Consider the following 19,003-nt stretch of genomic DNA (forward strand, 5'->3'; position numbering starts at 1 on the left):
GATCCAGCGCGCGTCCAGGAACTCCTGCAACGGGCGCATCCGGAGCCTGCACATGGGAATGAGGTAGATGCAAGAAGACATCATTCCGAGGAGGGACTTGATGGACCTCACCCTGGCCGCGTCGGAAACCAACATCCGCTGTACCTTGCCCAGGATGGACCTGGTCCTTTCCTCCGGCGGGGAGGCCAGAAGGGACACTGTGTCGAGCTTCGCTCCCAGAAACAGTGCGTTTTGCGCGGGTACCAGGTGGGACTTGGCGTAGTTCAAGGAGAATCCCAGGTCCGTGAGAAGTTGGACGGTCCTTGCCGTGTGCTCCACGGCGAGCTCTCTCGTCTTGGCTCGGATGAGCCAGTCGTCCAGGTAGGGGTAGACGTGGATCCCCTCGCGGCGCAGCTGCGCCGCCCCGGTGCAAGGCACTTGGTGAATACCCTGGGTGCCGACTGTAGTCCGAAGGGGAGGGCTTTGAACTGGTAGTGACGCCCTTGGACCACAAACCTGAGGAATTTTCAGTGCCCCTTTAGGATGGGAATATGGAAGTAGGCATCCTCCAAATCCAACGACGACAGGAAGTCTCCTTCCTCCAGCTGACCCAGGACGTGCTGGAGGGTGACCATCCGGAATTTCTGCGCCTTGATGAACTTGTTCAGACGTCGCAGGTCTAGGATGGGGCGCCATCCTCCCGTCTTCTTCTTCACGAGGAAGTATCTCGAGTAAACTCCGGAGCCCCGAAGCCTCTTTAGGACGGGTTCGATGGCGCCCTTCCTGAGCATCGCCCTTACCTCCAGGAGAAGCTGAGGGACGTGAAGCTCTTTCCTGGCCACGGGGGGGACGCGCGGGCACCTTCTTTGAAACTCGAGCGCGTGGCCCCGGGCTAAGGCGTCCAGCACCCAACGGTCGGTGGAGATGGACTCCCACACGCTGACGAAGCACGCCAGCCGGCCTCCCACCGGGGTGCTTCGGTGGGGGCCCGACCCCACGGCCGGTTCAATCCTGTTTCGACGAGGCTTTGCCGCCTTGACCTCCTTGGCGACGACGGCGGGGTCCGCCAGACTTGCCTCGTCCTCTGTAGGCCTCCTGAGACGACGAGCGGGCCGCTTGACGGTAGGTGGAGAAACCGCCGCCGGAACCTTTGGAGGCGCCCTTGCCTCCGCTGCTCCGAAAGGGCGTCCGTCGTTGCTGCAGAACCCCCAGGGCCCGGGCCGTCTCAGTGTCCGCTTTAATGGCCTGAAGGGAATCGTCCACTGTTTTCCCAAACAGGTTGTTCCCATCGAACGGCATGTCCAGGACTCTGGTCTGTAGGTCTTGACGGAAGTCCGTAGCCTTGAGCCATCCACGCCGCCTAAGGCACACGCCGTTGCCCAACTGGCGAAACCCAGTGTCGGCGATGTCTGTCGCAATAGTGATGGCGTGGTCCGACGCCACCTCACCTTCCTGTAGGATCACCAGGGCATCCGCCCTCTTGTCGTCCGGTAGGAAGTCCAGCAGGGGAGCCAGTTTGTACCATAGCTCCCTGTCGTAGCGGGCCACGATAGCCAAGGCGTTGGCCGCTTTAATCGTCGTCGCTGCAGACGAGATGACCCTGCGTCCCATAGCATCCAATTTCTTTCCCTCGCCGTCCGGTGGGGAAGTCGATGTGGAGGCCGCACCCCCCCACGCTTTCTTCCTGGCCGCCGCGGAGACGACGGAGTCCGGGGTAGGCTGCGCCCAGAGGCACAGGGGGGCCGCGTCCGGGACCCGGTACTTCTTCTCGTACCGGTCTCTTCTAGCTGGCGTCGTGGAAGGGTTCTTGAGGAGGGCGAGGCCCTCATCCCAAATGTCGTCCAGTAGAGGCACCGCGAGGACCGTCTTCCTCTTGGCCTCGCGCCGTTGATAAAGGAATCCTTCCTTTTTCTTCTCCTCAGGGCAGAGTTGGAAAAGCTCGGATGCCCTGGCGATCATGGAGTGGAACGATCCAATCTCGTCGGGCGGAGAAGCCCTGGTTGGAGGTGACGACGGTAGATCCTCGTCGTATACCTCGTCGTCCGAACCCGTCGCTGCCGTGTCAGTCCCCGTATCCTCCCCTCGGGTGGACGGGGAGGAGGGCTGGACGGGGCGCAACGGCTAAAAAAAGGGTGAATCCTTCTTTTCTTGGGCGGGGGAACACCAGAAGGTCCGGGTTCAGGATCCCCGGCAGTCTCGTCCTTATCTCTGAGCATAAGGACTGTATAGCCAACAAAATGGCCGCCGAGTTGTCTTGCGGCGCTGGCAGAGGGGAATCCGACGGGCGATCAGGGGCCCCGTCGGCACCCTCGACGATGTTGTCACCTGCGTCGGGATCCATCCCGACGGGCCGGTCTTCTTCCACGCCAAGGCCGTGGCTTAAGACCTCGATCAGCTCTTCCTCCGAGGTTGAAGCCGAATCTACGACGACGCCCTGCCCCCCCTTTTTCTTCCCCGCCGGGGATTTCACGGGGGTCCTATCGATGGGCACAAAAGAGGACTCCCTCCGAGGTGGCAGGGAGACTCTGAGCCCCGAGGTCGCCACCACTGGTGTAGCCTCCACAGGCTGAGCCAGGGCCGCCGCGACAGTTTCGATAGAGGGCTTGGCCGGATGGATTAAGGCCTTCACCACCTTAGGTGCGCTCACCGCCTTATCCTTGAGGGGGGGGACACTGCCTCGCTCCCCCTCCGATGGGGCCTTCGAGCTCGACCGGGGCCTCTCCAGGAGCTTCGCCGGGTGCTCGCCCTTCCTCTTACCCGACCCAGAGCGTTGGCTCGTGGCTGAAGGTGCCGGGGAGGGTGCGCCCTGCCTGGCGCCCGTAGAGCCCGACCGTTCGGCGCTCCCGGTGCCAGCGGACTCGCGGTGCTTGGCCTTGTGTTGGACCCCCGTCGCCGGGGCGTCCTCAAAGGTCTTAGAAGACCGCTCGGATTTCTTCCTCTTCTTCTCGCCTGACGGGCTCTTCCCTTCCAGCCAGTTGGCGAGACGTTGATGGCGGTCCTTCATGGTCCGCTCCGACATATTGCCGCAAAACGCACAGTCCTTCTCCACGTGCGTCTTGTCCTCATGTAAGCAGTAGAGACAAAAGGAGTGTTCGTCCTCCTTAAAGACGTTCTGCAGCTGGCATCCAGGGCAGACCCTGAACAGCTTTCCGGGCGTCGAGCTTCCCTTCTCCTGGGCCATGTCCGGGCCTGAGAAACTTCTGGAGTCCTCCAAAAGCGTAGCTCGACGAAATCTTCACCCTTGAGGGGCGCAGACGAATCCGACACGGGTCCCCGTTGATCGGATGGAGAGTCGGTGGAGCTTGAGGCTCTTTTGACCGAAAAAAACAAAGTTTTTGAGAAAAAACGTGAAAAAAATAGCACTAACGCTCGAGAGCAATAGCACGAGGATCCCAACATATGAACGTGCGGTAAAAATCTGAAGATGGCTGCCAGAGGCGGTGCTTAGGTAGAGGGCAGTCATTGGCTGTGGTCAGTATGACGCAGAGACCAGTGATTGGTCATTACTACGAAAGACAGATCAGAAACAAAACTGATACTGTTTTTTTTTTTTCTTTACCGAGGATTCCCAGCCTGACGACGGGGAATATTCATGAGCATGTGAATCCATGCCAGACCCCATGCTGGAGAATAGGCAGTACAATACTATGTAGCAAGGAAACACTGACCAAAGTTTTTTTTTATCAAAAAGAGAATATATTTATTCTATACACTTCTAGTTCCAACACATAGATCACAGTTGATAAAGTAAATTAAGTTTAGTCAAGAAAAAAACATATACAACTCCCTATTCAATTGTTGACAAGTTTGCGCTAGAGTGAAAACTGAGCAAAACGGCACAGTGAAAACCAACTACAAAATGGCACTAACAATTTAACGAAAGGGAGGGAAAGCACAAGTTAAACCGAAATATCTTCAGACACCCCCTAGCAACACTTCCCTGAAGTTTTGTGAACAAGTAATGCACAGTAACACTTTAGCCAAAAGATAAGTGAATGAAAACTGAACGAAATGGCACTCCACAAGTTAAAACAGTAGGAAGGAAGAGGGATTTAGAAGATTTAGGTGCATCAACACATTTCTCATTGAAAACCGATCTAGTGAGAGCAGATCTAACAAATCAGCCAGAGTCAATAGGCCTGAGCCAGAGTCAGTGGTACAGGACCAAGAGCTTAGGAGCAAAAGCTTTCTTGTAGCTGCAGTCAGGCCTTTAGTAGAAAAATATTGAAGAGGTAGATGCGAGGCAAAAGACAATGTTAAGAGAGAGGGCAGCCGACCCCACAAGTAGTTAAAGGATTTAAAACACCTTTAGAGCTACCACGGAGAATGGGCGGCCTGGCGGAACAATGTACCTTCAACGTGAAGAAGTGGCTCCTGCAGTGGCGGTTGTTCCTGGTAGTTCCTGTAGGTCTAGGGGTCCAACAGAGGAAGAGAGGCTCTCGTCGTGGAGGAAGGTTTGAGTCGCTACACTACCCAGGGATGAAAACAGCCACGGTGCTGCCAAACGAAGTTTAAAAGGTACGCTTCTTTTAATCGCGGTCCGGGTCGATAGCTGCCTGGCTATCTGGTCTCCAAGTGCGGGGCACTGGCGATTCGACCAAGGCATGTCCGAGGATGCGATAGGTGAACTGGTTGGCCCCACCAGCTCAAGGGAAGGAGGCTCTTTCGCTGAAGATCTCCTCTCGTCGTGTGGAAGAAAAGTGGTGAGACGATCTAGCAGGGCTTCACCGGTGGTGTAGCTGCTGAAGATGTCTGTAGCTTCTCTCCCCTTCGGTTCCGTAGTTCCAGTGGTGACGTCTTGTTCTTCCAGTCCTCAGGACCCTGTTTTTATGTAGAAAGAGAACCATTCATACAGCCTAGCTGTCACTCACACAGTGGAGTGGTCTTCTTGGCGGGAGACCCGCCAGCCTATCAAGTTAGAGTGCGACCCCAGTTGCTGTGGCAACTCTGTCCAGGGGTTCTACTCTCCCTCCCAAACAACAGACCCACCCCAGACTCAGAGGCGCCTAAAGAAGGGCTTCTTGGCAGAAGCCTGCCAAAAGAGCGAACAAAGGATCCCCGACCTGGGTTAGGAAAATGAAGTAAGACTCGAGAAAGAAATTATATCAAAGTTCTGGCAAACAAAACCTACCAGAGTAATGTAAATAATAAAATAAACCGGTGGTATGTTAGAGGCTGTCAGTAAATGTGTTAGCCTCGAACAATGGGAAAATCCCATAGGAAAATATTTGCGGCCGAATATAAAAAGGTAGTAACCACTGCCACCAGCCAGAAACTTTGTAGAGGGGGACTTTAAGGTACCCTCTCGAAAATGAACATAGGGGAAAAACTATTAACCCCTTCTAGTACTTCCATTTTTAAGATGTTTTGTACTGGTTTAGTTCATAAGATTTGACTAGTAAAGTCAATGGAGACTTTACATGCCCTGGGAGACAGTAGTCGGCCCCAGGGTATGGAGTCTATGTTTGGGAGTTGCTACGACACCCCTGTGTCACTGCAGGGAGGGTACTGTGTAACACATGTGCATAAAGATGGTTCCTATGGGTGAGAGAAAATATCCCATAGGCATTAAACACAAAAATAGCCTAGAACACACATAGTAAAGATGCCTAAGAGTGGGAAAAAGAGTCTCACTCTTAGCAGGTAAAAAGAAATAAACCCTTCGAATCCAGCAAAGCTGCTGGGGGACTCTATAGGTAAGGGAAATTAGCCATAAGTGAGAATTCTCCCTAACAAGGGACTTAGTGTAAAGCAGGATGGGTTGGAGGTGGAAAGGGTTCTTTGTAGTAAAAGGTAAAGAAAAAACCCCAAACTATTATCAACATGGAGGAAGGACCTGCTTAGGCCATTCAATTCCTCCAGGTTCGTTTGGAGGTCCGTCGTGGGAGACTTGTCCTCAATTAAGTAAGGACGGTGACAAGGAAGATCGAGACTCTTTGTAATGAAGATTACCTGTAAGTAAAGGCAGAGCCAAGATGGCGGACGGAGCAGTCGCTGTAGTGTTAGTTCCATGAGAGGCGACCAGAGCTAGCCCCTTAGTGGCAAAGCTGGCCCAGTAAAATGGAAACGTGGACGGTGAGTTGACCCCCAGAGAAAATTGCCTCGGGGCAGGGAGTCTGAGCCGGGGTGCAGCTAGGGCGCACGTATTGGGAGATGTGTGTCTGAGAGAGCCTGTGCCCGGGGCCCAGGCAGGCTTTAGAAGGCCGGAACAAAGTGTGGTGTCGGGCACTGGAGGAACCGTTGGAGCCTGGTGGACAAGAGGAAAAGTGAATCTGGGCATGTCTCTGTGCACCATCCACATACTGCGACAGGCAAACAGTGCTGCAGTGGAATGGTCTTAAAGCTGCAGTAGCGACGCAGCACATTTTCCGGCTCCAGGCCCGGCTCCCCGTGCTCAGAGTATGGACGGTGAGTGAAGCCACTATAAGCATCCATTCAAGGGTGCGGGGGAAGAGGGACCACAGGGCGTCAGATGTACCAATGTTTAGATGGGGACCGCTACTATAGACAAGATGCAGAACCATTGGTTGTGAGGAAATTTCACGATGCTTGCGCATACCACGCATCAGGGTGGATAGTTCCATGCATAGGATCCTAAAGCTGTGACTCTGCCATAAGAGAAAAGTGAGGGAAAAGGGGAAGAGGATACTCGGAGAGATTGGAGGAGTGGGCACTAGGTGACCTGTAGATTAAGAAAATTCCTAAAACACTGCTGAGAGCGTAGTAAGGGTGCATGGAACAGTTCATCACAAAGCATCAAGGAATGGCTACGCAGACCACCAAAGCAACGGTGCATGCAGCGGGTGAGCAGGACAGCACTGCAGTCACCTTCACTAAAGAGTCACCTTCACTAAAGAGGATCTGATGTAGTGTTTCCAAACACTGTAGGACAACCTCACGCAGGATATGGCTGGCCTGAAAAGGGAGGTAGCCCAAAATATCAAGCAGCTTGGGAATAGCATGTTTGCGTTGGGAGAGCCGAGTGAATGACCTTGAGCAGACAGTCTGTGGGTTGGCCGTGCAAGCGCTGGTGGGAGAGGAGGCGATCCAGGCATTACAGCAATCAATATCTGACCTGGAAGCCAAGTGTGACGATCTAGAGAACAGGTTCTGCAGAGATAATATACGTTTGAAGTTTCTGAAAGAAGGGACAGAGGGCGAGAACCTTCCCAGCCTGCTGCAGGAATTGTTTTAGGTGCTGTGCCCAGAGGGGGAGGGGAATCAGCTGTCTTTAATGGAGATCGACAAAGCTCAGAGAATTGGTCAGACCGACTCCAGGAGCGAGGAGGGGGTCCTCGTGACAGTGTTTAAAATGCATAGCTACACGGCAAAAGAGAGGATTCTCCAAGAGGCCAGAGACTGTTCAGGGGATCCAAAATTCAACTGTTACTTGACATCTCAAATATAACTCTGCCGAAATGCAGACACCTGAAACCGCTTACTGACAAGCTATCGTGCGACAGAATTCGATATGGGTGGACATTTCCTACAGGTTTTCAATTTGAACTGGGGGCCGAGAAGCATTGGCACAGGGCGGCAAGAGCTTGAAAATTGAGCTACCGGACAAGCCAGTTCTCCAGGTGAAGAAAAGGCAGAGTGAGGGCAATGAGAAACTGTGGTCAAGAACAGAAACAAATGAGTCCAAGTACGAATATTTACTTGCATTATAGCAGGTCGAATGGAACAGACTCTGATGTGTAACTGTTAGGCAGAATCCTGTGCAGTTCACTTGGGGAACTCTGCAAAAAGATTAAGACCACAGGAGTAAGCAGTAAACCCAATTGGTAGCAGTCTGCACCACCCAGATTTACCTGGTAGCTGTAGCTGAGCAGTCAGACTTCTCTCAAGAAGAGTAGGGCAGTATATAGAGTATACACAATAGGGCCTAAAACACGGTAGCGCAAACAAACATTGACCAGAGCTTTGTATAAAAAGTATATAATTATTTATTTAAAACACACTTTAGGCAATACACTAGCACTCAAAATAAAAAGCAAGTTAAAACACAGTCAGGTAAAGTATACACACCTCCCTTAATAACTATTAGACAAGTCAGAATTAAAACACCACGATTTGTTAAACAGATGTGAGCGCATAACCTGATGGCACTCCAATAGTTCAGTTAAAGGGAGAGAACAAGGCAGAGCACAGAAATAAAACAGGTCCCAACACTTTTAGGAGTTCTCAGCAAGGGAATAAAGGCAGCATACACTGTAGAGCCAAAATTCATTGGCCAGGCCCACTTTAAATGGAGCAAAGCGAAATGTGCCCAGGATCACACGGTTTAAAAATGCAGAATGTTCAAAAGAGGTTGGGGCGATTCAAGAAGGTAAAGTTAGAAGGTCTGGGGCCAACCCAGTTGGCAAGCCAAGGATTTAAGGGTCACCTTGGGCAAACCGAAGAAAGGGAGGCCTGGCAGGACACAGTACCTTAAACAGAGAGGAAGCTCCAGCGGTGGCAGTTGTTCCTGGCAGTGGTTGCAGTTCATTGTTTCGACCAGGGAAAGAGAGGATCTCGTCGAGGAGGAAACATGGAATCGTTGCACTGCACAGGTTGAAACCAGCCGCGGAGTTCGTCAATAAAAGGAGCGTTCCTTTTATTTGCGGTCAAAGTGGTGAAGCTTGGCTATCCGGCAGCCGGGGTGCTTGGCACGGGCGATTCGACCAAGAGACATCTTTGGAAGGCGAAAAGGGCGAACTGATTGGTCCCACCAGCTCAGAGGAAGAAGACTCGTCCAGCAGAAGATCTTCTCTTGTCGTCAGGAAAGTGGTGAGGTAGTTGCAGCAGGGCTCAGCTTCTTCCCTCTTCGGATTCTTAGGTCCTGTGGCGACTTCTGAAGTTCCAGTCCCAAAGGCCCTGCTTTTATGCAGAAAAGCCCCCATTCATCAGCCTAGCTGTCAATCACACATGCTAAGTGGTGAGCCAGGCGGCTCATCACTGGGCCAATCAGAGTAGAGTGCGACTTGGGTTGCCGAGGCAACACAGTCCAGGGTTCCAATTCCTCCCTCCACCCTTCCTGTGGAACCCAGACAGAGTGGCACCCTTTGGAGGGCTTCTGTGGAGAAGCCCGCCAAAAAGTGGAATAAAGGGCTCGACCTTGGTCAGAGTTACAGAGACGGACACGAACGCCATTTTAGAAAAGAGTTCTGGCAAAAAGACCCAACCGTTAATTTAATATTAAATAAACCAGCGGTATCTTTAACATTGCACCAAAAAGTGGTGCGTTTAAAATCAATGGGAACATCCCATAGAGAATATTTCCGGTGGAATATTTCGCGTGGCAACCACTGCCACCAGCCAGAAACTCGACAAGGGGGGACTGGACAGTGCCCCCTTGAAAACAGACCCAGGGGCAATATAATTAATCCCTTCCAGTACTTCCACAATATGATGGTTTGTACTGGTTCTGTTCACAATTTAAGGCTAGTAAAGTCAATGGTGACTTTAGATGCCCTGGGAGACAGTAGTCAGTCCCAGGGTATGGAGTCTATATTTGGGGGTCACTATGACACCCCTGTGATACTGCACTGAGGGTGCTATGTAACACATACACAAAAAATAGATGAAACCCTATGGAGTAAAAGACCCCATAGCCCAAAATCACACAAACAGTCAGAGACATACCTCAAATCATGCCTAAGAGTGGGAGTAAGAGAGTCTGACTCTCAGCAGGAGAAAAAAAACAAACCCCAAAAATCCAGCAAAGTTTCTGGGGGACTCACTAGGTTTGGGAAATCAGCCTTATAAGAGAATTCTCCCTAACAGTAACTACTCATAGGAGGTAATGAAGCAAGGAAAGGGATCAGCTTGTGAAGTACTTAAGGGGGCTGGAACACTGGTAGGGGTCGCGGCAGGTACTTGCTAGGTGAAAACCTCAAGTTGGGAAGATGGCAAAGGAAAACAATAAGCTCAAGGGGCACTGTTGGCTGCCTTTGCCAGAAGGGGAAGAGACACAAATGAACATGTCAGTTGATACAAATGGGTTGCCTCATTGAGTCCTGGTGACAGGGGTGATGGCATAGAGCTACATGCAAGGGAAGTACATCCCGATCTCCTATGAAGTATTTGATGTGTGTAATATAGTTAAGGGAGTTGAGGTGAGTTTGGGGGTCGGGATGGACTGGGATTCCACTTGGTTTACCAGTCTGGGAGAAAGGACACAAGAGGGTTGAGATTGCGATTTTCTCTGCCTCCATGATAAAGTCGTAACCCTGAACATTAGATGGTTTAACAAACCTAATACGAGGGGTAGGCTGTTTCATCTACTCAACGACCTAGAAGAAGACACAGAGCTAATTCAGGAAACTATATTGGTGGCAGAGGATAGGCATAGGCTGAACAATAGAGCGTTCTGTGCACAATACCTGGCATCAGCAAGGACCAAGACAGCTGGAGTGGCAATATTGTGCAAAAGACAAGTAGGGTTTCAAGGATCAGACGTCATCAAGGACCTGGAAGGCAGATATGTAGCAGTCAGGGGATGCATTGGGGTGAAGCAGGTAACACTAGTCTCTGTGTATGCTCCTAATGTGACGCAGAATGACTTTATGCTGGAACTGATACCGACATTATCCCACTTTGCCCGAAGGGACAATATTAAGGATGGAGATTTGACTTTGCGCATGGATTGACTCTTAGATTACTTGAAAGGGGAGGGTTCTAGGGGACTAGTTGCATCGGAACGCCTTAAGAAGGAATTGGCAAATTTGGGGCTCTATGATACCTGGCGAGAAGAGCATAGATCGTGAAGAGGGTATTCCTTCTTTTCGCATACACATATGTTATACACAATGATAGATTACATGTTATTGTCTAATTCCATGAAAAGCTCAGTAGGTGAAGCAAATATGGAGGATATTACAATCTCAGATCACAGACCAGCTACATTGCAAATTGTCCTCGATAATAAGCCTTTGTGTCCACGTTTGGGGACTCTGCCCAGAAACCTGCTGAGAGATACAGTAGTCAAACGGAAGATCTCACAAGAAATCAGTGAGTTCTTTCAAAACAATCCTCCCAAGATACCTCCATGAGCAACACCTGGGATACACTAAAAGCAGTTCTACGGGGGACATTTTTGGCATTGGGTACACAAATAGCTAGAATAAAAAAAGGGGAAACAAGAAGCTCATAATGGAGTTGAAGATCTTTGAAAAGAAATATATGCAGACAGGTGCTATAGAAGATTTGAGAAAGCTCACAAACTTAAGGGGGCAAATTAACACCTTAGCCACAAACAGAGCTGAACGAGGAATGTTGAGTCTACAACAGGCTTTCTATGAGAAATCGAATAAAACAGACAAAATGCTAGTGCACGCACTACAAACAAGGCAGACATAACCACGAATTGGGTCACTAACAACTGAGAAGAGGGACCAAGATTACAGATCATGTGTTCTAGAGGAATTTCGGTTATTCAATGAAAGGTTTTATAAAGCAGAGGAGGGAGATGAGGATAATGGTAGGCTATACATGAATGAATCTCAGATGAGGAAAATTACTAATGACCAGAAGGAGGAGCTGGACTGCCCGATAAGAGATGAAGTACTAATAGCTATAAAAGCATCAAAGGTAAACAGAGTGCCGAATCCAGATGGCTTTACTGGTCACTTTTACAAGGAGTCTGCAAAGGAATTGGTTAGACCAATGACTAATTTCAAAAAATGGGAAAGTTTGCAGAGACGATGAGCCAGGCCACCATTGCAGTTATTCTGTAGCCAGGCAAGGACCAAGATCATTCTGGTCCAATTGCTCTTTTGAACCAGGATAGGAAAGCCTACACAAAGATACTGGCTCTACACGTTGAGATGCTGCTGCCACTACTAATTCACCCAGAGCAAACAGTTTTTTGTGGAGGGTAAGCAGTCTTTTGACAACATCAGGAAGGTTGTTCAGCTAATAGATAAAACCAGAAGATTACCAGGGGACCTGGAAATCCTGTTGGCATTAGATGCTGAAAAGGCATTTGACAGGGTCAGTTGAAGGTTTTCGGAGGGCTGTCTTAGAGGAGTCGGGTTTTGGGAATAATATAGTGAAATGGATATTTAGTATATACTCTGGGCCAACGGCTAAAATCAGGGTTAATGGCATGCTTTTTCCTGGTTTCCCATTGTGAAGGGGGACTAGGCAAGGGTGTCCACTGTCTCCCCTCCTCTTCGCTCTAAAGGTGGAGCCCTTAGCAAGAACAATCAGAGCAATCCCGAGCATTCAATACATCAGATTTGGTGGAAAGGAATATAAAATGTCCCTATTCTCTGATGATGTCTTGTTATCCCCTTAGTAATCCAATACCCTCCCTGGAGGCCATTCGGAATGAACTAGAGCAGTATGGGAACATGGCAGGGTTTCAGGTCAATTAGTCCAAGTCTGAAGCCTTAAATTGGACCACCCAATCAGAGATGTTGTCAAACATAAAGGATAGTTACTCCTTTCGCTGGGCCAGGCTTCACATAAAATATGTGTACAGTTAAAGTTAAAGTTACGGCACACTTAGGAAGGCTATATAATTCCAACTACCCCAAGTTATTTACGTGGATCAGAGAGGACATGGTGAAGTGGAGAATATGTTGCTCTGGCTTGTAAATATCACCCTGGGGGCATTACCATACTGGCAATGCCCCCCCATCCTCGGGTTCTATCGCTTTAAAAATGTCCAGCTATGCAAAAGCATGAAACTGCTTTCTTATTGTAATTTCTTTACATAGCATAATGAAGTAAATATATTTCTAGTCTTACCTGTAATTTCTTTGGAGCACCTGTTCTTTGACCTGCAGATACTCATCGCTGCTTGGATTGACATGCTGGATCATGCACCTCAATGCATGGTATTTGGCAAGAGAAGGAGGATTAGGATTAGACATATTTGCTTCGCAAACGCTGACAATGTCTCTTATTACCTACAATTTAAAAAGAAAATCATTTAAAAAAGGGATTAGATATGTGCCTCCTACCCTGTTTATTTTGTATTTGTATTTATTAAATTTTATATAGCGCTTTTAGCCAAAGCACTTTACATGGAAAAACAGTATTACATTACAAAGCAAGAAGAATACAATTCAAGAATCATGTGGTAGAGAACATTATAAAGAACACTTCACCGTGAACAGACAGTAATATAGACTTGCACATAGCCGGATTGGGATCAGAATCAGCTGTTGATTGTCAAACAGTTGACTGGAGTAGGTGGGATTTTAAGAAAGTGCGGAAGGAGGAGAAGAGGTGATCGAGCGGAGAGGGAGAAGGTTCCAGTGGGGTGGAGCAAGAAGTTGGAAGGAACAGAAACAGGAAATGCTATTCGACAATGCATTTGGAACATAACATATGCTGTTTTAAAACAAGGAAAGAAATGCATTTCTCGGCTCAATCTGATATGAATTGATACACACGGATTAATGTCACAACTAGCAATCAACAGATGACACAAACAAACACACACACACACACACACACACACAATCACTATATTCTCAAAATAGGGTTTATTTTTAAATGCATGAATGGTTGGAATGTGTAGAACAAAGGATTGATAGTTATCCATAAAAAGGGGGGTGGACAGGAGAAACAAACCAGCTGGGACAGTGTGAGACATGCAGAGCAATTCTCTAGGTGGGACCATGGTCCTAAATCCAGATTTATACTACATAACAGTTCTTAGTCAGGATTAGGCTTTGTCTCCATTGTGGCTTGCATTTTGGTTGTTTTTTCCTTCCCCTGTTCCTGTTACTGCTCCTTGCTTCCACTGCCTCCCTCTGTGTGGCTCCTCTCCCTCTCGTCCTTTAAAATCCTATGTTTTGGGGGTGTTGTTGAGCAGCCGGCTAAGACGGCTGGCTAGCTCTCAAGCACTGTGTAATGATGCATAAATACTTGTCGAAGTGAAACTTCTTGAGGGTGCCTCTCTGGGTCCGCAGCACAGCCAGAGCGCAGCTTGGAGGCGGGCAACTGCTTGGAGCCCTTCTGCCGCAGGTAGCAGCCTACCTGATGGGATACATAATTGAGCCGGGACCTTCATCGAAGAGGCGAGCGCCCTGCCCGATCAAACACTGCAGCTCGCTGCGGTAGCTGCGAGAGGTACGTCCCGCTAATTCCCCCTGGTGCCAGATTGGAGGCGCCGCCCGCCGGAATACCCTTGAGAGCGGAGCAGGAGCACTGATGTTGTTGCCGGCACTGGCGGCCTGGCTGGTACGAAGGCTACATTGGACCCCACGCTCGGGCGCCCCCGTGCCCTGGAGGGAGAGGCGCTTGGGGCCCACTGAGTGGTGAACGGCTTTGGGGTGAGAGTGCCCCTGGATCTGGGCTGCTGCAGTACCCCGGCTGAGATGCACGGCTCTGCTCTATAATTACCAGCTGGACTGCCGAGCCATTGCCTTTGAGTAAATCGTCTCATATTGGACTTGGTGTGCAAGGAAGAAGTTTAAAAAGGACATCCTGGTCTCCAATCCAGGCCTCCCTATCGCTGACAGCTATACGAGCACCTCCTCCAGGCAAACCCTCACTGACATCCTTTTTGTCGTTCCCTCGCCAGACCTATGGACTCTTCATATGTTCTCTGTGCTATTGCCTTTCTCTTCTTCTCCCATTAATGGTGGCACCTGGTGGGGGGTCCTCCTGGCCCCCTTCCACTCTTAAAAGGTCATCATTAATGTTTACCTGAATGGTACCGTGTGGGTCCAAAGCCCTCAGGCCAATCTTCTCCTCTTCGATAGACGCTTCCCGCGCTGCATCAATTTCCTTCCCTCTCCTGCTGCCCCCCCCTTCCCCCTATGCCCCTGGTCCCCCTACGGCTTCCTTGCCTCCCCCTGCTGTCTCCTCCTTGGCTACCTTGTCCTCTCCTCGTTCCTCTTCTGCACACCCTCGGGCTTCTTCTACACCTCCACAGGGCATAGCTCTGATTTGTACCCCTCCCCAGAACTCTTTCAAAGATGGCAGCCTCCTCCATATTTCCACTCTCAACTCTCGCTCTGCTGTCAAACACTCCTCTGACATCTGCTGCCTCCCGGAAAAACTTGACTTCAATGTCCTCGGTCTCACCGAGACATGGTTCATGGCCAGCTCTGTCATGAGCTTTGACACTCTCCTCCCTGATGGCAACAAGATCCTCTCTGTGGCCACATCCAACCATTCCAGAGGGGTTGTAGCCCTGATCTTCCCTGAGTGGATACCTGCCTCTATCATTCCTACGCAGGCCTACTCTTCTTTCAAATGCCTCTCCCCTAGCCATTCCCTTACTGTGGCTACCATCCATCTGCCACCTGGTCAGATCTCCACCTTGCTCTCTCAGTGGGCGGACCTCTCCTCTTCCCTGCTGGTCTCAACCACTCAACTCCTCCTTCTTGGATACTTAAACATCCACCTGGATGCTTCCTGTCCTTCCTCTGGACTCTTTCGTAACCTCTGCACTCTCACTCTATATTGTCCCCTCTGGCCCGACTCACTTGAGCAGGGCACACTCTGGATGCTCTGATCTCTTCAGACCTTCCCCTTTCTATCTGTCTCACCACTCCTCTCTCCTGAAGTGATCACTTTCTCCTTCCCTCCCAGCTCCCCCTCTCTATCCCTCAGGCCACGCCACCTCCAGAACTGCCACCTACCTTCTTGGTTATCCGACCCATGAAGCGTGTGTCAGTTGAGGCTTTCGCCACCAATGTCTCCCCCCCTCCACTCCCACTTCGGCTGACTCACACCCTGACATGGCCCTTTCCATGCTCCACTCTGCTATATCTGATACTCTTGATGTTCTTGCCCCTGTCATGAGGATCCGCTTGAAGCTGAAAGCCAAGTGCAACTCCGGGTACGATTCAGACCTCGTCACCCTCAAACGCAAGTGCAGGGTGGCCGAGAGGAAATGGCGTACTTCCAGTACATCCTCTGACAAACTGGCCTGCCACCTGCTCCAAAGGCAATACCGGCTCTCTGTCGGCACCAAGAAGAGAGCCCACATCCAAGCCTGCGTCTCTGCGGCATCTAATAACTAGGCCAAACTCTTTAAAATCTGCAAATGACTGGCCAATACTGCTGCAGTCTCTACCTCTCCTGTCCCCTCCCAGGCCTTCTGCACGGCACTGGCTTCTCACTAGAACCCAGGAAATCCTGTCCTATCCCCCTCCTCTCTCTACTCCCTGCTCTTCCTCTGGCCCTTCTTCGGCCACCTCTCCTCCCTCCTTCTCTGCCTTTCCCCTGTTCTCCCCTGATGAGGTTTCTAGACAAGTCCAATCTATGAAAGTCTTGTCAAAACCGGTCCTGTTCCTCCAAAACCATCAAGGACCACATTGGCACCCTGGATCCTGCTCTGGCCGACTTCTGCAACCACTCCTTTGCCACTGGAGTGTTCTCCTCACCCCCCTGAAGCACTCTCCTCTTAAGAAACCCACCGCTGACCTGTCCTGCCCGGCTAACTGTCGCCCAATTTCCATCACTCCTTTCCTGGACAAACTCCTGGAAAAGATGGCCATCTCCCAGCTTAATCTTCACACGGGATCTGTTGGTTGTCTCCATGACTATCAGTCTGGCTTCAGAGCTGCTAAAAGCACGGAAACTGCTCTCCTGAACATCCGTGAAGACCTGCTCTCTAACCTTGATTCCAACACCCCCTGTGTCCTCATCTTACTCGATCTCTCTTCTGCCTTTGACATGGTCAACCATGCCATCCTGCTCAACCGTCTCCGTGATAACTTGGGTATCACCGATCAGGCCCTGGCTTGGCTGACTTCTTTCCTCTCTGATCGGCCCTCCCAGGTTGGGTCCTTCCTCTCCTCTATCTCTATCTCCATCTGTGGTGTTCCCCATGGGTCTAACCTCTCTCCCTCGCTGTTCAACCAATACCTGGCCATTCTTGGCCACCACATTGCCGCTCTGTGCCCCAATTTTCAATGTTATGCGGATGACACTCAGCTCATTTTCAGTCTCCCTTCAGCCACCTCTTCTCATTCTCTCATCTCTGTTTGTCTGCTATCCAGGAGTGGTGTGCCGTCAATGATCTTTGCCTTAATGCCAATAAGATCGAGAGTCTCCTCATCAGCACACCCGCTCCCTCTTTTTCTGCCACTATCTGGCCGGCCTCTATTGGCCCTCTTCCTGCTTCCACCTGTGAGGCTAAAAATCTTAGGGTCATCTTCAACTCGACACTCTCCTTCTCTCCTCACATCTCTAAGAAGTCACAATACCAGCTGCACCTCCTCAGAGGTATTCTTCCTTTCCTCTTCTTCCCCAAGAAACTCACTGTCTCCAGAGCTCTGGTTCTCTCTAGGCTGGACTACTGCAATAGTCTCTTTCTGAATCTGCCTGCCTTTACTCTCTGCCCTCGGCAACTCATCCAAAACAGGACTGCGAGACTTGTCCTTGGCCTCAAGCCCAGGGATCGTATCTCTCCAGGACTGAAATCTGTGCACTGGCACCCAGTGAAGGCGAGGATTAAATTAGAAAACCTCTGCATTGTCCACAAGGCCTTCTGGGGCCTAGGGCCTCAATGCCTTCAACTCTCTCTTCCTAAATATCTTCCTTCTTGAGCTCTCCGCTCATTTACCTCCAACTCTCTCAGGGTCAGTCACTTCTCCAAGCAACGGGTTGGTGGTAGATCTCCTTCTTTGGCGGGGCCTCCCTCTGGAACAGCCTCCTTGCCTCTCTGAAAATTGAGGAGAACCATCTCCTGTTCCGGAAGCACCTCAAGGCCTTCCTCTTTGCTTCTGCTTTCTCTCCTCCTCTCCCCTGCTGAACTCCTGGCTGAAACTGAAACTGCACTGGTCACCTGGCTACCCTTTGTTCTTGGGCCCCAAGTCCCCACCCTGCCAGTTGCACGCCTGCACAGGCCCCCTGGCAACCCTGGTACTCTGGGGCTTTCTTCTGTATCCCTACAGCCCCCTACCAGCACTTGACACCTGATGTCTGCACTTACCCTTGCACCTGCCACCGGCTGGCCACACTTCTTTATTGTTCTTATTTTTTATTTTAATTTTATTTATCTGTTTATCCTATGCATTGCACTTCCCTTTCCCCTCTCACTTTTCCCCTTCCCACCTCACCTGCACTTGCGCGATCTCAATGTCACCTGGCCTATTAAGATTGGTGTCTCTGTCTTCCCTATGCTCTCCTCCCTTGCCTCGTCGTGCCTTGAAACACTGGTATATAGGTGTGTCACAAATGCCATATCAGATCACTGATTGACGGGGACCATCCTCCCTTATAGGATTACTCTGTTCCTGCCCACATCTACTGTGTCACGTGGGCTGTGCCAGTGCCCCCTTAGGTGCTACTGGTCTGCAGGCACACTGCTTGGCTTCGAGGGAGCACTGCAACTTATGCTGTGGGGACGAGGTCGAGCTAAAACACAGCCAGTGGCAAGGCAAACAAGTGGAGTCCTGTCACTATGGCGCCTCACTGGAGACTACATGCAATCTGTTGTATTCTGTAGCCACGTGCTGGACACTTGCCTTACCTCCCCTCCAGTACAACCCCACCACTGCCTAGCAGGTACTGGACAAAGTACGGTGCAATGGACGGACAAGTTTACCAAAGCTGCCCCCCCGTGGGGAAACATATTCCAAATCAGCCTCTGAATGCACAAGATCATACTGTAAATACACCGCCCACTGATCTTCAACAAATGATGGATGCAATGGCTATGGGGTTTTCAGCCATATATGAAACGCTCAACGACATTACTGAAAATGTAACTTCCATAGTAACACAACTGGCGAAGGAGGCATTATGGGTCAATGAAGCCAACGAGAGAATTGGGTAACTGATGATAACGTGCATGAGCTTCAGGCGACAGTGACTAAACTGACGAAAGATATGAACATTTTCAAGAATAAATGTGATGACCTCGAATCCCGGTCTAGAAGAAATAATATTTGATTAGTCAGAGTCTCTGATGATGCGCTCTCTGGAGGAATGGAGCAGGCAATGGAGCGCTTGCTAAAGGAGTTCCTTAATAATCCACAATTGTCACCCTTTTTTGTGGTGGAGGGAGGTTACTACACACTGTCCCCAAGACCGAAACCTGGCGACTTCCCACGGCCTATTATCGCAA

General features: G+C 50.2%; 1 protein-coding gene across 7 annotated transcripts in view; it reads right to left on the reverse strand.

The window, feature by feature from the left end:
- The window catches only part of PARP4 (poly(ADP-ribose) polymerase family member 4), a 2,748,946-nt gene that overhangs the window by 2,293,720 nt on the left and 436,223 nt on the right, over positions 1-19,003 (reverse strand). For all 7 annotated transcript variants that reach the window (XM_069639202.1, XM_069639198.1, XM_069639200.1 and 4 more), the window contains exon 10: positions 12,715-12,875. In XM_069639202.1, the coding sequence (XP_069495303.1) occupies positions 12,715-12,875 (161 nt within the window). The remainder of the gene's footprint in view (positions 1-12,714; positions 12,876-19,003) is intronic.

This window comes from Ambystoma mexicanum, chromosome 7q (assembly GCF_040938575.1).
Source record: "Ambystoma mexicanum isolate Mex_15411 chromosome 7q, UKY_AmexF1_1, whole genome shotgun sequence".
NCBI classification, from domain to species: Eukaryota; Metazoa; Chordata; class Amphibia; order Caudata; family Ambystomatidae; genus Ambystoma; species Ambystoma mexicanum.